The sequence below is a fragment of the Dipteris shenzhenensis genome, chromosome 2 (genome assembly GCF_047967505.1).
Source record: "Dipteris shenzhenensis isolate YYH24624 ecotype China chromosome 2, Dip_SZ_1.0, whole genome shotgun sequence".
NCBI lineage: Eukaryota > Viridiplantae > Streptophyta > Polypodiopsida > Gleicheniales > Dipteridaceae > Dipteris > Dipteris shenzhenensis.
Window position 1 is genome coordinate 63,650,190 of NC_141597.1, and position 20,684 is coordinate 63,670,873.

At 40.5% G+C, this 20,684-nt stretch overlaps 1 protein-coding gene across 1 annotated transcript; it reads right to left on the reverse strand.

Annotated features, from left to right (window-relative positions):
• Nucleotides 1-1,172: 1,172 nt before the first annotated feature.
• On the reverse strand, nt 1,173-3,386 carry LOC147905157 (mitogen-activated protein kinase homolog NTF4-like). Its single transcript, XM_087396952.1, has 6 exons — nt 3,059-3,386; nt 2,817-2,946; nt 2,596-2,733; nt 2,128-2,466; nt 1,844-2,027; nt 1,173-1,694 (listed from the first exon to the last, which is right to left on the reverse strand). The coding sequence occupies exons 1-6, from the start codon at nt 3,229-3,231 to the stop codon at nt 1,522-1,524; spliced, it is 1,137 nt and encodes a 378-aa protein (XP_087253078.1). The 5' UTR covers nt 3,232-3,386; the 3' UTR covers nt 1,173-1,521.
• Nucleotides 3,387-20,684: the final 17,298 nt, after the last annotated feature.

Here is a 20,684-nt window from a genome sequence, read left to right on the forward strand (position 1 = left end):
TATTTTAATCTCAAACTTGGTGTACATACACTTATTTTTTTAATCTTTCAAATGATAAAACTTGTACTAAAAATTTATTTTGTATTAACTAATTAAGATTTTTCAACAGAACTATTAAGATTGACTAATTCAATGATTTGTTCTAGGCGCAAATGCTGAAAATAGTACCAAAGATTGCAGTTAATATTTAAAAAAAAGGAGAAAAAAGGATGGAGTTCTCGCATGGTGCTATAGCAGATAGCGTCAATGACCCATCTTGTTCCTTGCTAGGATTTGAAAGAAAAGGGGAAAAAAAGCATGGGGAAGAGGGGGGCAAGAGTAGGCTTAGCGCATATTTTGTTGCTCTGACAATTTCCCGAGGGTAATTTCTTAAGACCTTTATGCTTTTGAGCCATTGCTTTTGTGCACTCTTGTTTTAAATAAAAGAGTAGGTGAATGATATATTTATCATTCATTAGGCCTGTTTGTGAGTGAGTGAAATGTCTAGAGAGGGCATAAAATTGGAGCCCCAAAGTGAAAAGGAAGAAAGACATTAAGAGTGTGTAAATGAGAATGGCCCAAAAGTTATACAAGGGGACCCTAAATCATCAATACTCTACAAGTGCACGGTTGCACCAACCACAAATTAACAAGTAACAGAGCACAAATAATAACAATGATTTTATTTTTCCCATTCAAAACCACAACCTTCACTAAGGCCTACACGTCTATGTAAGGCCAAAAAGGAATTATTTTTCATGGATTTAAATTATTTTTATTTATTTGAATTATTAATAAGTTAAGAAAAACTAAGGTACTAATTACGTTTCTTAGTTTTTGTATTAGTGGTGCAAAATGATAGTATGAGTAAACAAACTTTTAATGTGGAAAGGATAGTAAAACAAACTAAACCTTTGATTTGGGAAAGATATCTTCATAAAGTAAACTTTTCGTTTGGAAGTATTTTTGGGCAAAGTCCAAAAACTAAAAAAAAGTCCAATATTGAGTTATCTTCAACCTAAAATAAACCTTATGAAAATATCTTTCCCAATTTAGCACAAAAATACTTAAAATATCTTTCCCAATTTAGCCCAAAAATACTTCCAAACTAAAAGTCAACAGCATAGTCCAAAACTTAAAAAACCTCCAATATTGAGTTCACTTCAAAGTTGAGTTAGACATATCCTTTATAACTCAAAAATATATTGTTGTATACATCAAATAGAAACCCTCTTCTTCACAACATGGCAAAGATTCAGCTTTGGGAACGTCCCAAAATAGTATTTTCTTTTCTCTCCTAGTTTATGGAAAGTGGTATCCTTCGTTTAAGAAAGCAATCCTGTTTAATGGATCAAAGTAAGAGTATATTCAGATACTACCAAAGCACATGCTAGAATCACGCTTTTGTACAATTATGGGCGGCAATGTGTGAGAGACGGGAGAGCAATCTCCGTTTGTGTAACGAAAGAATAGCGGGAGCGAGTTTCCTCTGTCTTCTTGGAAGTCAAGGAACGCGTAGAACTTCTGTTCAGAAATGAAGATTTACTCTACGTAATCTGGGTTGAAGTGCAAAGCTTCCATGCAGATCAACTCCCTGATCCGATCCTCTGTTAGTTTATGCTCATCGAAGTCGAAATTGAAGGGCGCAGGGCAACTTGGTTCGTCGGAAAGGTCGTGCAGGCTTGATAGATAAGGATGGGCGAGAGCATCTTCCACTGAAAGCCATCGGCACATGAGGAATTTATCAAAATCAACGAAACAGCTGTTACAGAATCACGAAGCAACTCGTAGAAAACTAGTACGTAATACTGCTATATTGTTCGAAGAAGAGCGGCCAGATTCTGGTCTTGTTGCAAAACAATACCTGTAATTCGCTTGTTGGGATCGAATGCCAACATCTTTTCGACGAGATCAATCGCCAATGATGACACCTTTGGAAACTTTTCACCCAAGGGCTGCTTCTGATAGCGTGGTAGCTGACGAAGATATCTCCTCGCATTTTCACTCTTGACGAAATCCATATCGGAGTCGTTTGGCAAACCGATCAACTGCATAGTCAAAAACGGTTGGAAACTGCATGAGCATACCACTCTAGATGACCTCATAACGCAGGTTGCAACTTGGTCCTGTCAGCGCATAGCAACTTACCTCTGCAATCAATCGCAACTGATGGACATAATCTCTTCCGGGAAATAAGGGCTCATGGTTTAGAAGCTCCATATAGATGCATCCCACGGACCAGACGTCAATGGCCCCGCTGTAGTCTGCGGAATTCAGTAGCAATTCTGGTGCTCGGTACCAACGAGTTACGACGTATTCTGTCATGAAATTGGTCTCCGACGCTGATGTAGTTCTGGCTAGACCAAAGTCACAAATCTTCAAGTCGCAATTCGCGTTTATGAGGAGATTTCCTGGCTTTAAGTCCCGATGCAAAACATTCGCCGAGTGGATATACTTCAAGCCTCGCAATATTTGATATAAGAAGTACTGGACAGCAGAAACATGGTCCAATGTTACACGAAAGAAATCAAAGAAATCCACCGGCTCATTCACCGGAAGCAACGATTCATTGTAGACAATACAGTGAAGGGTGGAAGAAAGTAGAGACCATGACACCTGACAATGCTCCTCGGTCAAAGCTTGCTTCGAGCGTATGATTTGGCCAAGATCTGTGTCCATAAGTTCGGACACCACGTAGACATCATCGAAATCGTGCCTATTTGGGGGAGGCATGATATCTTTTATAGAGATTACCTGCGTAAGTAACTGGTGTCAGAAATACTTGGTGAGCACTGAGGACAAGCAAAAAAGTGGTGGACGAATAGAGGGCTACACACATTTTCGTGATCCATATGGCGAAGCAGCTTGATTTCCCTGTACGTCCTCTTAGAATCAACCCTATTGTCGAATACGTTGCAGATCTTCTTTATGGCAACCATCTCGTTCGTATCGGAATTGAGAGCCGAGCTACAAGAGATCGAAGGAGGATCAGTCTCAAGGATCAGCTGGAAAGTTTAGAGTGGAAGAATTGCGTCCATGAACCAAGGAGAGACAGGAAGGGTGATCGATGGATCAGTACCAAACAACGCCGTATGCGCCGCGACCAATGGGTTGAAGCGGAGGCGTATATTTGGGGAGGACCTCGAAAGTATTGCCGTAGACGTTGTACTCGGTGAATTTACCACCGTGGGTGGGGAGTCCGACGATGTCGTCAAAGGAGGTATCGAGGGGGCGGCGCGGTTCGGAGGGCATGTTGGGGTGCGAATTGGGTGCACTGAAGTGGAAGGCAGGTCGAGGGAGGGAGGAGGGAAAGGAAGAGCAAGAAGACGCAGAGAGGGAGGAGGAGGAATCGAAGCTAGCGGGTGGAATTGAAGGGAGGATGGATGGGTTCAAGGTGCCGGCAGGGACTTATGCTATCTATATGTCTCTCTGCTACTTCACTTACTTGCACCACAAAGCAAAACATACGTGATTTGTATATGATGAGAGGCAAGCAACGAGGCACGCACGAGTGGAAAAGGCTGTCGTGGTCATGGGTTGTTGCTACTACACATACACGCGCACACACGTTGGTGTATGGAGGGTCAGCGGTGACCGTTCAGACGAGAAACACTAGCGCACGACTTTTCTTTACATTGACCCTTCAACACACACAGTGCACAGGTTCGAGAGAGAGAGAGGGAACTTGGAAGGGAGACCGGTCAGCTACAAAAGAAGCTCTGCCAGCTGCACAGTAACATCCCCTGCCTCCTTTTCAACCCTCCCTCCACGTTTTCGCTGTCACTTCCCTGTTGAAAATCTGTTCCCGCACACGCTCAATCTTATTCTATCAAAATAAACCTTTATTGCTTCCTCTTCTCATTAGTGGCCATGATCCTCGTTTATTTCACAAAGAATGTGCGCTCTTCATCATCGCTTCCGTGGCCAACCATCTACAACTTCCGCTGTTTGCATGACATATGACAAAATCTCGAGCAATGGAAAGAACTAGTTGAGCATTGGGCTGTACACATTCTCACAATCAGCCTCATGTCACTAACTCCTTTCCCACTCGTTTGCTCTTCAACTCTTGGCCTATGACCACCAAAATGTAAAAGAACTACTCTAACAAGAACCCTTCTAAGACTTTGACCAAGGGAAAAGCATGGCAATCAAATGCTTATACTTGATCATCCAAGCTAAAAAATAGTAGTTCTATACAACCCTTGCTTTCCCCTTCCTTTAGAGAATGATTCACAAGGAATTAAGTGTGGATAAATTGGATAGCACCAAATAAGAGCTATTTATATAGATTTCTCTTAAAGTTTATCAATTCATGTGAATGATTTAAACCTCACATTAGAAGGGACCATGTAATATTTTGAGGGCTAGTACACCTACCTTTGGGGACAACCACAAGCTCAAGGGTTGGTCACTATGTGAAAACCCTCCTACATCACATGCATCCGATTGAGTGGGCTCTAAGTACCCCTTATGCATATATATTTGTTGTAACTCCACAAGAAAACTGCTTCTACTCGACTCACATACATATTGCTTAGGGAACTCCCCAAGACAAGAAGGAACTTTACGATATCCTATCAGATCAAATATCGGTATTATGGGGTACATTGGGGAATTTACAACTTGCTAAGGTTGTTGGGTGGTAATGCAAGGGAATTTCAAGGGTGTCATAAGGGACTTAGAGGCTATACCATGGGGTATACATGTGAGTTAAAGGAGTACATTACTAGATCTCTATATGGATCTTTTTTTTAAGTTCATGGTTCATAATTTGTTACTAAGTTCATGATTCATAATTTATTACTACAAATCGTGTTTTTTTTAACCTCTTAATAATTGCAATCTCTAAAAGTTAGCACAAAAGATCACCTTCTCTCTCCACATAATTTAGGCAATGACAATTTGGAAATGATTCCTTATAATATGATACTGATCAGAACAATATTTTTTAACACTACTCAACATTTTTAGACTTTCTCACTTCATTTGGACTTTTTTCCCTCCAATCAATATTCACCTAGTAACTCCAAAATTGAGTGAATTCACAACACTACACAAGTCACCTCCACACACCTATGGCCTACAAAATCTTAAAAATAGATTACTTTTTAAAGCAATGACCTCCACTCAAGCTCTAAAATTTAGTTCAATTATAACATTGTGCAAGTCACCCCCACTTAAATAGAGTAATTCAATTGACTTTATGGAATTCAACATATAGGTGGTGTAAAGACACACCATTTATTTGGAACATATATGTAAACATACACCATTTGAGTGGAATGATGCATAGAAATTGCTATCCTATGCTTTTAAATTGTGCTCAAATCAAATTATAGTATTCTATTTTGACTTCATGGATCAAGTCTAGATATTTAATATGTGTGCAAGTGCTATACAGATTGTGATAGATTTTTCCATATCATGTCCATGCTTTTCTTGACTACTTTCAGTCCTTGGTTTCTAGCAATGAATAATCACTTCCACCTTTGTCAAACCCTCTCAATATAGAATCCATTCACATTTCTTTTGCAAGCATCCCTCATAAAGTTGTTTCACTGTACTTTTTTCTGAAAGAAGACTTTTTACAGAATTCAGTTCATATCACAAGTTGTGAATATGCTAAGGATTCCTTTTCATTCCTACTATGTGAATAACCTTTGCCACCTAAATTGGTCCACCTTGACTATCCAAATTTGATTCTGGATCTATCTTATGAATCGATGCACAACCTCCTCGTCTCCCCTCAATTTTTTATGAATCATGCACAATCCCCTCCCCATGAGTCTCTTGCAAAACCTTCTTTGCCTTCCTAAATCCTTGTGTAGCCCACTTCCTTGTCTCCTCTCCAATGAAGTCCTCTCCTCTATCTTTCTAGGTCCAAATTGCATCTTTCTTTCTCTACCAGGCAGCAAGTTAAGGTGTTACATAGGACCTACAAACGGTACCAAAGTGGCACAAAACCCATATGTTAGAAAGACAGGCATAATGGGACCATTCAGACGGTGCACTAGTCTAGAGAAGATGCAAAACTGCAAGATCATGTGGGAGTAAGATAGAATAGTTTGGGACTGTACTATAGATGATTGCAGGGGGTCGAGTGCAAGTACAGTAGTCTATAGGCTGGATGCATTAGGGGAGATTTGGGGTCTCAAAAAGGTCACCCTAAGGGAAAGGTAAAAGAAAAGTTCACATTCTAGTCGGATTCTTCCAGCCAATATATTTATGACACATAAGCTCCAATGCCATATAAGATTCATGTTGTAGTCTATATTTATGACTCATGTTGTAGTCTATATGGAGCTCCTTGCCAGCTAGTGTGGCTGCCTTGTTAATATCCAAATCCCTAGTGGACCCTACAGTATGTCTTAAGACGTTCGATTGAAGAACCCACAAATCCTAAACTGATGAGAATATGAGCTTGTAGAGATGATTGGAATAGCTATTAGGAAAATAAAATCTATCAAGGGGATTAAGCAACCTTCTATCCACCACCAATGCAAATACTTTCCCTAGTCAATAAATTTCACTTACATAATGCACCATCTAGGGTGAAGTCTGGCATGTAGTTGCAAGCTTTGACATTAATGTGCATAAATTTTAAAAATAAAATAAAAAATGTGCATGAACTTGAATAAATATAGGTCTATAGAGCATTAGTGGATTTTGTAAGCAAGAATGAACATTAAGTAGTGTCATATTACTTCTTGCGCACAAATGGAGAGTGCTCAGTTGGAGAAGAGGAAGGAGAACAAATGGTAAAGTAAAAATCTAAATCCTTTTTTTCAATCCTTGACAAATAATTTGTGTGATGTATATGTTAAGAGTATGAAATATTTTGTCCAAAAGAGGAGTACAAGCTTTTTAAAGTCAAGATTCCATATGAGCTCAAATTAAAGGAAACTCATAACAATTAATTAGATTTTCCTATAAGCATTTCTATGAGATAGTTCCATCATTCAAAGACTCATGTTGAAAATCTGCTCGTGCACACGCTCAATTATTGCTTCCCTCTTCTCACTTCATCTCATTAGTGGCCATGATCCTTGTTTATTTCACAAAGAATGTGCGCTCTTCATCATCGCTTCTGTGAGGCATTCCAAAAGACCGCCAACCATCTACAACTTTTGCTTTTTCCATGACATTTGAAAAAATCTTGAGTGATGGAAAGAATTAGTTAAGCATTGGGCTGTACACATTCTCACAATCATCCGCATGGGGCTAGACTCCTTTCCCACTCGTTTGCTCTGCAACTCTTGGCCTATGACCAACAAAGTGTAAAAGAACTACTTTAACAAGAACTCTTCTAAGACTTTGACCAATAGAAAAACGTGGCAATCAATTGCTTATACTTAATCATCCAAGCTAAAAGATAGTAACTATATAACCCTTGCTTTCCCCTTACTTCATTCTAGCTTTAGGGAAAGATTCACAAGGAATTAATTGTGGGCAAATTGGATAGCACCAAATAAAAGTTATTTATATAGATTTCTCTTGAAGTTTATCAATTCATGTGAATGATTTAAACCTCACATTAGAAGGGACCATGTAATATTTTGAGGGCTGGTGCACATACTTTGGGGACAACCACAAGCTCAAGGGTTGTGACTATGTGAAAACCTTCCTACATCACATGCATTCGATTGAGTGGGCTTTAAGTACCCCTTACGTATATTTTCTGTAACTCCACAAGAAAACCGCTTCTATTGGACTCACATACATATTGATTAGGGAACTCCCCAAGATAAGAAGGAACTTTATGATATTCTATTGGATTAAATATTAATCAAGGGAGAGGTATTATGGGGTACATTGGGGCATATACAACTTGCTAGGGTTGTTGGGTGGTAATGCAAGTGAATTTCAAGGGTGTCATAAGGGACTTAGAGGCTATACTATGAAGTAACATGGGAGTTAAAGGAGTACACACTGTGCATACCCTTATACAAGGTTTTGTCCATCTTTGGAGCAATCAGGTAGTGATACATATTTGTTGTTTCTATCTCATGTGCAGCTATTTTGCATCTATCTAAATTCACTTGTGTGCAAATAAATAAAGGGGTGAGATTAGAGTTGGATCTGTATGATTTCTGGGATGCATTTACACAATCTTTTGATGCAAGAGCCTTGGCTACATCAAGTGACCTCTATCACTATTTTCTAACACTATTTGAGATCAAATTGAAGACAAGGGTTGGTGTATGAAGACTAGAAAGTACCTACCTAAGTTTAAAAGATGATTTGGAAGGAAGAACTAAAGCTAAACAAAGGTAAGAGGAATGCAAGCACTCTACTAGGGAAGTGACCTAGGGATCTAGCTAGACATGGGTGGTTTTATAACCTCATGCTAAGGTCAAGCCTTAGAAGAAGGGCCAATAAAACCTATGATTACATGGTTCTTCACACATGGATACTAACATTGATGAGTACTCACCTACAACCAATGTTTTCCAAAAAATTGCAAAGGAGCTCCTTGCTAGCTAGTGTGGCTGCCTTGTTAATATCCAAATCCTTAGTGGACCCTACAGTATGTCTTAAGAGGTTCAATTGAAGAACCCACAAATCCTAAACTAATGAGAATATGAGCTTGTAGAGATGATTGCAATAGCCATTAGGAAAATAAAATCTATCAAGGGGATTGAGCAACCTTTTATCCACCACCAATGCAAATACTTTCCCTAGTCAATAATTTTCACTTACATAATGCACTATCTAGGGTGAAATCTAGCATGTAGTTGCAAGCTTTGACATTAAATTGCTTGAACTTCAAAATAATAATAATAATGTGCATGAGCTTGAATAAGTATAGGTCTATAGAGCATTAATGGCTTTTGTAAGCAAGAATGATCAATTAAGAGGTATGAAACATACAACAAATCATCTTCAAGTATTCCATATTATTTCTTGTGGACAAATCGAGAGTGCTCAATTGGAGTAGAGGAAGGAGAACAAATGGAAAATTAAAAATCTAAATCCTTTTTTCCAATCCTTGACAAATAATTTGTGTGATGCATATGTTAGAGTATGAAATATTTTGTCCAAAAGAGGAGTACAAGCTTTTCAATGTTGAGATTCCATATGAGCTCAAATTAAAGGAAAGTCATGACAATTAATTAAATCTTTCCTAAAAGCATTTCTATGACATAGTTCCATCATTCAAAGACTCATGTTGTAGTCTATATGGAGTTTTAACAATTTTCATCCCAATTCTTCTACAGCTTCATAGCTAAGGCATTGAAGGACCACACTTGAGCAGTATAGTCCATCATTATGTATTTTGGAATTTCATAATTTTACTAATAGCATATGAGAATTTTTTAATTCATCTAGCTTCATATAACATTTTGCCTTCATTCGCACTCAGATGGTCTACATTGTGGAGACAAGTGAGGTGAAACAAGATCATATAAGCACATGATGCATACTTCTCCCTATTAGCAAGATAACACGATATAAGATACAAATGGAGATGGAGAGAAACAAAGCTCTATTATGTCAACTAGCTAATATTTCAAAGAAGGTAAGGTGTCAAATACACCATATGTCTAGAAGTAAAATCTTGTGGGAAAAAGTGAACCTTAATAAGCCCATATTCCCATTGAATTTTGCTATACTATGCATACACCATCAAATACTTCTACACTAAGCCCTATAATAAGCATACCCTATAGTGGTAGTGTGAACCTATACAAGGTATTAGATCACCTTCTATAAGGAAATAAGCTTAAATCTTTGCAAAAATATTCAAACTTCTCGAGGAAATGTATTTTTAAATAGATCTACAACATTATCCAGTGTAGAGTATCAAGATAAACAAATCTTCCTAGCTACAATCTCTCTCTAAGATTATGCCTTTTTAAATAGATCTATGACATCATTCTGTCGGGTAATAGAAAAAACTAATCTCTCTCTAAGATAATGATAGTGTATCTCTGTGGTCCTTGTGGGCATGAAGGACTAGATTTTGTGCCACTAACATAGCACTCTAGCTATTAGTGAGAATAGTAGTATCTACTAACACTCATGAAGATCATCCAATAATCTCCTCAGCTAGTGGGCTATCCTATATACCATAGGTAGATGTGGTAATAGTGGGGTTGCTTTTTACTCAACCAAGATGTGCATGAACTCCAAGAAAAAGAAAATTCCCATTGGTGGATTGCTAGGTATGCTAAATCTCCAATCCAATCTAGATTAATATGTGCATAAAGATGCAATTTCCCCCCTTGGGATAGAACAAACCAAGATGAAGGTACCCTAAATATGACAAAAGATTTGCTTAATAATTGCTTGCCAATGCTTTGTACCTAGACTATGCATAAACATCTCGAGGAGGTCACACTCATAAATATGTAAGCCTGGCACGTGGGTTCAATAGAAATGGTTTTAATATATTTTTTGGCACTTTTTTAAAATCATACAGAAGGGTGCCATTTAAGGGGTGTTCATAGATTGAATAGAAAAAGGGTGCATTTTATTCATGAAAATTTCACATTTTTAAATTCGGTCTAAGTCCTCTAATACAAACAATTTCAAACATCACACACTACTAACTAACACTAGACAGTACTATTTAGTCATAACGAGTATTCTATTTAGTCATAATAACTGACTTGAAAGAGCAAATAATACTATTTTGTCCTATCTTTATTCCTACGACTAATTTCTAAAATATGGTCTATACTATAAATGTATTAAGTCCCCAGTGTAGTATTTAGTACTATGGTTCTATGGTTTAGTGCTAAATTTGCTTCATATAGAGTCTGTTACAATGTTAAATGTTAGATCTATAAGAAAACAATACAACATCTGTGCTCAATAGATAACAGGATCTCGTATGCAAGAGAGAAAAGCAGATAGTATGGAGAATAAAAAATTTGATTACTGTAAAACTGATACAATAGATGGCGCTGCCTCCCAGTCGTGTGCTCCTGTGTGAGAAGCTTCGATGGCGTGCTGGAAACAGTAGAGGACAGAGGCTGGATGCTAAGGAATCAGGGTTGCTATAGCCAGTGATGATTATGGGCTTCACGGGCTTACTCTTATATAGCCACCAGTCGTAGTCGATTAGACCCAATTGGGAGATCGACCTAGTCATCCCAAAACGGTCGACTAGAGGTCACTAACCACACGTTAGAATTGTGGTGCAGATATAGCAACTAACCTACGGTTACCGTTCGGTCCAGAGCCATCTGAGCCCCACAGCCCGAGAGTAGGCTGTCCCGAGAAACGCTCCATCTACCCTTAGTGCAATCAGTCATGGGATGCCTTCCCGCACTTGCATGTAGCCTAGTTGGCAATGTGCCAACTCTACCTGAAGCCGTCCAGCCATCAGGCCACACATGGCCCCCATCTGGTGTCCACAAACCAGGACCTACCGGATAACCTAGCTACTCAATTGCCTTCTCCTCATATGGGGGGTTTACAAGTAGAGTTAGCTGGTTCCCGCATAGTTAAACGAGAGTGGAGCATTGATATCTAACACCCCCCTCAATATCCACCCGCAAGTGAACTTACTTTTTCGGCCCAATGCCAAGTCGATGAAGATGCCTCTCCAGCAAGTCTCTTCCAAGAGCCTTCGTGAAGATGTCCGCAGCATTCTCTGTAGTCGGACAGTACACCAAGTCGACCTCTCCATCCCATGATGAGCTCCGTACAAAGTGATATTGAATCTCAATGTATTTTGTGCGAGCGTGGAGCACAAAATTCTTTGCAATTGCCATGCAACTCTGATTGTCACATGATAGCTACATAGGCTTGTTCTGCACTGCACCCATGTCCCCTAAAATCCTCCTCATCCACACTACCTCACAAGAAGCAAAACATGCTGATTTGTACTCAGCCTTGGTGGAAGAAAGAGCAACTATGGGTTGCTTCTTGTTGACCCATGACACAGCTCCAGATCCAAGTGAGAAACATTAACTTGTCACTGATCTCCTGCTATCCACGTCTCCTGCCTAATCCGAGTCATAGAATCTAGTCAAGATGTTTCCCTTAGTATAGGTGATGCCATAATCAAGTGTGCCTTTGATGTATTTCAGCACCCGCATCCCTACCCTCCAATGGTTCTCCCGGGGCTTATTGGAAAACCAACTTAGTACACCAGTCGCAAAGTTGATGTCTGACCGCGTGTTGCACAAGTAAATCAAACTGCCCACAAGCCTTCTGTACTTTGCTTCATCCACCAATGGTGATGAATCCTCATTTGAGAGCTTCACGTCAACCTCCATAGGGGTGCCAACTGTCTTGCACTCAGCCATGCCAAATGCCTTCAGTATCTCTCCAGCATACTTCAACTGTGAAATGAATATCTCTTTTGGCTCTTGCCAAACTTCAATCCCCAAACAGAAATGCATCAGTTCGAGGTCTGTCATTTCAAACTCTCTTCCTAGCAAATGCTTTGTCTGCGAGATCTTCTCTTCATGATTCCCTGTTATGACAAGGTCATCCACATAAAGGACCACAATCATACACCTGCCTCCTTCTTTGTAGATATACAAATTTGCATCAAATGGGCTCCTCCTGAATCCATTTACAGAAAGTAGGCATCAATCAGTTGGTACCACGCTCTGGGCCTGTGTTTCAGCCCGTAAAGTGCCTTCTCTAGTTTATAGACTTTACCTTTTGAATCGGGGACCACAAAAACTAGTGGTTGTTCCACGTATACCTCCTCCTTGAGATCTCCATTCAGAAAGGTGGATTTTACATCCATCTGAAACACGAGCCAACTTTCCTATGCTGCTAAAGCTAAAACACTGCGAATTGCGGTTAGTCGAGCTATGGGAGCAAAAGTATCCTGATAATCAAAACCATGTACCTGTGCGAATCCTTTTGCCATGAGCTGAACCTTGTACTTATCCAACGTGCCGTTGGACTTGTACTTGGTCTTGTACACCCACTTGGTGCCGATTACCTCGTGTTTTGGTGGTCAATCCACAAGGTCCCAAGTGTTGTTCTTCATTATGGAGCCATACTCTGACTGCATAGCCTCCATCCACCTATCATCACCTTGTGCCTCTTCAAGACACTTGGGTTCTTCGGCATGGATCACCTTTGTCATCAAAGCATAGTTGACCAAGTGTTCCTATGCCCTTCTTTGCTCCTCTAATCTCTTGGACCGGCGGTGTTTGGATGGTTCCTCCTCGGAATGGCCGTTGCCATTGTGGTTCTGTAGGCTCTTCTTCCTCTTCTTTATCTTGAATCCTCCCAAGCACCATTGGGGGAGTTCGGTCTGCTGTTGGTGGTTGTACTGGATGGATATCCTAGTCTTGGTTGTCTGGGAAGGAAGCATCCTCCTCCAATTGATGTGGCTGTTCTGATAAGACCACATCGCGACTTACTATTACCTTCTTGGTAACAGGATTATAGAGACGGTAACCCTTCGCCTCTTCACTGTAGCCCAAGAAAATACACTTCTAGCTCTTCGGTTCCCATTTGGTCCTGTTAGCATCAGCGACATGCACAAAACAGTCACATCCAAAAACTCTGAAATGTGCAGCTGAAGGTTTCTTACTAGAAAAGGCCTACAGTGGAGTCATCCCATTCATAGCCTTCGTGTAGCTACGATTCAGAATGTAAACTGCCGTGTTACATGCTTTAGCCCACCAGAAAGTCTTTGGCAAATCTTTTCCTTTCATCATACTCCTACCCATTTCATAGATGACATGCATCTTGCGCTCTACTACTCCATTTTGCTATGATGTATGTGGCAAGGGTTTCTACCTCTTGATCCCGTGACTTTTGCAGTAACTTTCGAATTCACTTGATGTGAACTCACCTCCTCTGTCTAATCTGAGCTTCTTCACCTTCCTCCCCGTTTCTTTCTCGACCATTACGTGCCATTCTTTGAACTTACTAAAAGCCTCATCTTTAGTCTTCAGGAAGTATATCCATATCCTTCTACTATAGTTGTTGATCAGCGTCATGAAGTAGTAGGAACCACCCAAAGCTTCCGTCTCCATCTTTCCACAAAGGTCCATGTGAATGAGAGCTCTAGAGGAGCCTTTGCCCTGCTGGCCTCTTTAGGAAAGCGTTGCCGATGCTGCTTGCCCATCATGCAAGCTTCACATACATCGGGCAGATCTATAATTTCTGGTAGGTCTGCAATCATTCCACTTTTATGCATCTCGTTTAAAGAACTAAGGTATAGATGACCAAACCTCTCATGCCATAGCTTAGTGTTGCTCACATCAGCTCGAGCACTAAAAGCTGAGAGTTCGTAGATGTTGTTGCACCATGTACCTTTACTAATGACCTTCCCTTGAAGATCCAAAATCTGTGCGCCATTCTTATCGAAGTGAACTTTGAGGTCCCGATCCATGATCGCAGAAACGGACAACAAGTTCCTCTTGATATCTGGCACATAAAGAACATCAGACAACTGTTTTACAACTCCTTCTGACTTGAGAGCAATCATACCTTTTCCTTTTGCTAGATAGTTTGCATCATTGCTGACTGCTACCAAGATGTCATTCCCTACCGGATGTAGAGAGGTATACCAATCCTTCTGACTAGTCATGTGGCGTGATGCACCACTATCAATAATCCAAGGTTCATCCGCAAGTACATGAACTGCCTCCGTGCAAATCTCCTCAATTGCTACGAATAGCTCTACTGATACTACCTGTGTGCTATTGCTGGACTCTTTCTTTACTCCATTCTTCTCATCTGCAATCTTCTTCCGGCACTCATTTTGCTTGTGCCCTGCCTTGTTGCAATAGAAGCACTTGATCTTCTTCTTTCTCTTTTTATCATCAGAAGAAAATGGGTTACCAGAGTCCTTACCCTTACCTTTCTTTGATTTAGCCAAGAAAGCCGAATCTTCTCCGGTCCTCATCTTTGGACGCATCTCCTCCTCCAAAAGCATTGCATTGAAATCCTCAAAGTTGAGGGGCAAATTTCTGTTCTGTGTATTCAGCACCGTAAAACACAGTATTAGATAAAGTGGGACAAAAGTTGCATTTTGGGAATTTTGAAATTGGGTGGATTTCATTAAAATTGGGAAAGGCTTCATTAAATTTGGGAAAATTTCCATTGATTGTGGGAATTTTACCAATATTGAATAAGCTAATATTTGGAATTCCAATGATTATGAAAAACTTCATTGGTTGTGAAACAGTTCAGTGCGTATAAAAACCGAAACAAAGCATTTGTGGCAGAGTTTGAAAATCATGTATTTGGTGGTGTTAATAAACACCATCTAGGGACAAAATGTATATTTTACTTGAGGTGTTAATAAACACCAGTTGGTGGTGTCAACAAACACCATGCATAGTGAGTTCCACTAGAAACAAAGCAGTTGTTGGTGAAGGTCAGCTTCTAAAAATTGTCATATTAATAATATGCAAATACCCATTGACAAGATAACAACAATTGAGAAACATCACATGAGAACACACCTTACAATGGAAGTTTGGGAGATTAAGAGGGAGAAAATCGACACCATTTTCTATGCTCTGATACCAAGCAAGCTCTCCTGTGCTTTGATACATACGCTCTGTGGAATCTTGATCTTCTTGGGTCTATTTATGGATTTTGATGTCCATGACCAGACAATTGCATCAATACACTCCCATACCTGTGGATCCAACCTATTCTCTGCCCAATACTTGTTCCAGCAATCAACATAGGCATCTGCATCATTGAGCCCCTTTCTCTTAACTGATGGTGCCCAATAGTGAATTAATAATTTCTTGAAATTAGGAGAAGCAGCATCCATCTCGGCACTTGATATGGCAACCCCAAGCCATATGGGGTATATAGGACCTGATGGCCTCACCAAGACGAAGTCACCTTGCTTAACATCCACCATTGGTCTAAACTCTTCCCTTGGCTTACCTTTTAGAGGCTCACAATAGTGATCATTCCATTCCTCATAGCCTTGGAAATCATTAATGCAAGCATCTATGTCATCCTCCTCATCAGGAGATTGTGTTCTTGGCCAAAACTCTCTGTACACTCCTATCTCCGAGATGTTTTCTTGTTCGAGCCCACCGATCATGGTTTTCCAATAGTCTATCACTGGCCTAATGTAGGACTCATAGGATGCATTCTTTCCACTTGCACATTTCTCCCAAAACTTAATGTAATCCTTTATCTCTGATATTACTTGCAAGTGATCTCTCACAAATGCAGCCATTGGCAGTATATCCAGACAACCTGTTGGCAACAATGATCGACCCTCACTATCCTTCTTCCATAGCTCGATTCCCCCTTCAATGGGCATCCAATTTGATGATTTTGGATGCACCTTGTACTGCATCATTGGTATGTCACCTTGCATGTAAAATCGAAATTGTAATGGCTTTGCATGTCCAACTAGCATTTCTTGCCCTTCACATAGGTAGCCATCTACATAATCCTTGAAGTTAGGAACCCGTGTAAGAACAAATGGTGCCGGTGAAGATGATGTACATTTTTTGAATGTATCCATCAGATGCGGGAAAGTGAATGTTTGTCCCACCCGCAAGCTCTCAGAAAACCTGCTGAACATTGCATCAATGTCCTCATGTGTGTGCCCTACTTGTAAAGCCTATTACAAGAGGCTTCTAGAGCCTTGTGTGGTTTATGGAGCCCAAGTGTATACTTGAAGCTCAATGACACATCTCTAACTTCGTTACATTAAAAAAAAGTGCATAGGTGCATAGGTAAGATATATTTAATGTGTTAAATTTGTTTTTTAACGAAATGCAAAAGGTTAAACTAATGAAGGTAAAAAATTGAAAAACCCTAGTACCTTCTCTTTCATCTCGTTTCCCTATGTTGATTGCCTCACATGCTGTGCTGCTTTCGATCCCATCGTGCGCGTAGCTCAAGCGTATCTCATCTTGTACTTTCGTCACCACTTTGCTCCCTTTGCTTTTTTGAGTTCCTAACTTTAGCTTGCCTTTCGCTACTCGCCGCTCGCATGCCTTCGTTTCATCTACTCGCCCTCGCTTTTTGTTTCATCTACTCGCCGCTCGCCCTCGCTTTTCATGTCATCGCATGCCTTCGTTTCATCTACTCACCGCTCGCCTCTAGCTTTAATTCATACTCAAGCTCGCCTCTCGCTTTAATTCATCCTACCTATCGCTCATCTACTCAAGCTCGCCTCTCTACTCTTTGCTTTTCCAAAGATTGAAGGGATTCGTCGTTCATGCTTCGCCGCTCGCTTTAATTCATCCTGCCTATCGCTCATCTACTCAAGTTCGCCTCTCTACTCTTTGCTTTTCCAAAGATTGAAGGGATTCACTCTTCCAACGAAGCATGAAGGATTCGCCGCTCGCTTTTATTCATTCTCTTTGCTTTTCCAAGGATTGAAGGGATTCGCACTTCCAAAGAGGCATGAAGGATTCGCTTTTCCAAAGAATGAAGGGATTCGCACTTCCAAAGATCTGAACGTACGCTTTCAAAACTTTCAAAATTTTCGTAAGCTTTCAAAACTTAAGCTTTCTGAGATGATTAACGAAAGCTTTCAAAACTTTCGTAAGCTTTCGTAATAGGAATTAACGTACGCTTTGCTCTTCTCAAGACTGCCATGTTCTCAAGGCTCTCACAAGAGTTTGTGCATAGACTCTAAGATAGAAGTGGCTATGGCAGGGAGTTGGCTATGGTGAATTTAACTATGGAAAGCTTAATAAGATATAGGAATTGGCTATGGCGAATCCAAAGGAGCGCTTCATTCCTTAAAGAATAGAAAATCAGTGCTTCATAAGAGTCTAGGATCAAATGCATCGAGCAGTAAGAGTCCGTCACGGGTATAAGAAACCAAAAAATCAGTGAATTAAAGAGGAAGCTACTGAACTGATTGAGCATCAATTGTGTTGTTTCCTTCCAGCTCCATCAACTTCGTAGCTCCGGTGGAGTTCAGCCTTCTTGCCTCAAGACTCTCCTAAAACTCTCAGACTCTGAGACTCCTCTCCAATCCTGTACAAGTGGAGAATGGCAGTGGTGCCAGTCTCTTATTAGGCCCTAAGAAATGGCATTGAGAAGCCTAAATTCACATGTGCAGAGATCACATGGAATTGTGTCAATCTATGTGGAGAATGCCACCAGTGGAGAATGGCAGTGGTGCCAATCTCACATGTGCATTGGCACTTTTGCCATTATCCTATTGCCATTCTCCACTAGTGGTAATGTGCATTCTTCTATGTAGTGGAATGTCAATCTATAGGTTTAGTTTGTTTGGACAACCACTAGTGGAAAATGGCAGTGATGCCAAACTCATGGTGGCACCTACATAATGACACTGAGATCATCAGACTCACATGTGGGTTGGAATCGGACACCACTCTCCCATGATGATTGGAATACCCCTCCTAGAATAGTAGGGTAAACATTTGTGCAAGTGGAGAATGGCAGTGGTGCCAATCTCTTATTAGGGCCTAAGAAATGGCATTGAGAAGCCTAGAATCACATGTGCATCCTTCTATGTAGTCATCACTATCTCCGCTGTGTAGAGATCATATGGAATTGTGTCAATCTCTTTGGAGAATGCCACCAGTTGAGAATGGCAGTGGTGCCAATCTCATACCATGACCTGAAAACCTGCACAAGGAGTCCTAAACTCACATGTGCATTGGCACTTTTGCCATTATCCTACTGCAGCCAATAAAATTAGTGGAATGTCAATCTATAGGTTCAGTTTGTCTAGACTACTACTAGCGGAGAATGGCAGTGGTGCCAATCTCATGCTTGCAACTACATGATGACACTGAGATCATCAAACTCACATGTGGAATGGAATAGGACACCACTCTCCTATGATCACTGGAATACCCCTCCTAGAATAGTAGGCTAAACATTTGTACAAGTGGAGAATGGCATTAGGCCCTAAGAAATGGCATTGAGAAGCCTAAACTCACATGTACAGAGATCATATGGAATTGTGTCAATCCCATATGGAGTTGAGAATGGCAGTGATGCCAATCTCATGCTGGCAACTACATAATGACAATGAGATCATCAAACTCACACTACAGCCAATAAATAATCCTACTATAGCCAATAAATATAGTGGAATGTCAACCTATAGGTTTAGTTTGTCTAGATTACCACTAGTGGAGAATGGCAATGATGCCAATCTCATGCTGGCCAATACATAATGACACTGAGACCATCAAACTCACATGTGCATTCTTCTATGTAGTGATCACTGTCTCTGCTGTGTAGATATCATATGGAATTGTGTCAATCTCTGTGGAGAATGCCACCAGTGGAGAATGGTAGCATACCAAGACCTTAAAAATGGCACAAGGAGTCCTAAACTCACATGTGCATTGGCACTTTTGCAATTATACTACTACAACCAATAAAATTTGTGGAATGTCAATATACAAGTTTAGTTTATCTAGACTGCCATCAGTGGAGAATGGAAGTGATGCCAATCTCATGCAGATAACTACATAATGACACTGAGATCCTCAAACTCACATGTGGATTGGAATCGGGCACCATTATCCTATGATCCTTGGAATACCCCTCTCAGATATTAGGGTAAACATTTGTACAAGCGGAGAATGGCAGTGGTGCCAATCTCTTATTAGGCCCTAGAAAATGGCATTGTGAAGCCTAAACTTAGAATAGTAGGGTAAACATTTGTACAAGTGGAGAATGGCAGTGGTGCCAATCTCTTATTAGGCCCTAAGAAATGGCATTGGGAAGCCTAAACTCACATGTGCATTGGCACAAGGAATCCTAAACTCACATGTACATTGGCACTTTTGCCATTATCCCACTGCCATTCTTCGCTAGTGGTAATGTGCATTCTTCTATGTAGTGATCACTGTCTCCGCTATGTAGAGATCATATAGAATTATGTCAATCTCTGTGGAGAATGCCACCAGTGGAGAATGGCAGCAGTGCCAATCTCATACCATGACTTGAAAACATGCACAAGGAATCCTAAACTCACATGTGCATTGGCACTTTTGCCATTATCCTACTCCAGCCAATAAAATTAGTGGAATGTCAATCTATAGGTTTAGTTTTCTAGATTACCACTAGCGGAGAATGGCAGTGATGCCAAACTCATGCTGGCCCTAAGAAATGGCATTGAGAAGCCTAAACTCACATGTGCATTCTTCTATGTAGTGATCACTGTCTCTGCTGTGTAGAGATCATATGGAATTGTGTCAATCTCTTATTAGGCCTTGGAATGTCAATCTATAGGTTTAGTTTGTCTAGACTACCACTAGTGGACAATGGAAGTGATGCCAAACTCATGGTGGCACCTACATAATGACACTGAGATCATCAGACTCACATGTGGATTGGAATCGGACACCACTCTCCTATGATCACTGGAATACCCCTCCTAGAATAGTAGGGTAAACATTTGTACAAGTGGAGAATGGTAGTGGTGCCAATCTCTTATTAGGCCCTAAGAAATGGCATTGAGAAGCCTAAACTCACATGTGCATTCTTCTATGTAGTGATCACTGTCTCCGCTGTGTAGAGATCATATGGAATTGTGTCAATCTCTATGGAGAATGCCACCAATGGAGAATGGCAGTGGTGCCAATCTCATACCATGACCTGAAAACATGCACAAGGAATCCTAAACTCACATGTGCATTGGCACTTTTGCCATTATCCTACTGCAGCCAATAAAATTAGTGGAATGTCAATCTATAGGTTCAGTTTGTCTAGACTACCACTAGCGGAGAATGGCAGTGATGCCAATCTCATGCTGGCAACTACATAATGACTCTGAGATCATCAAA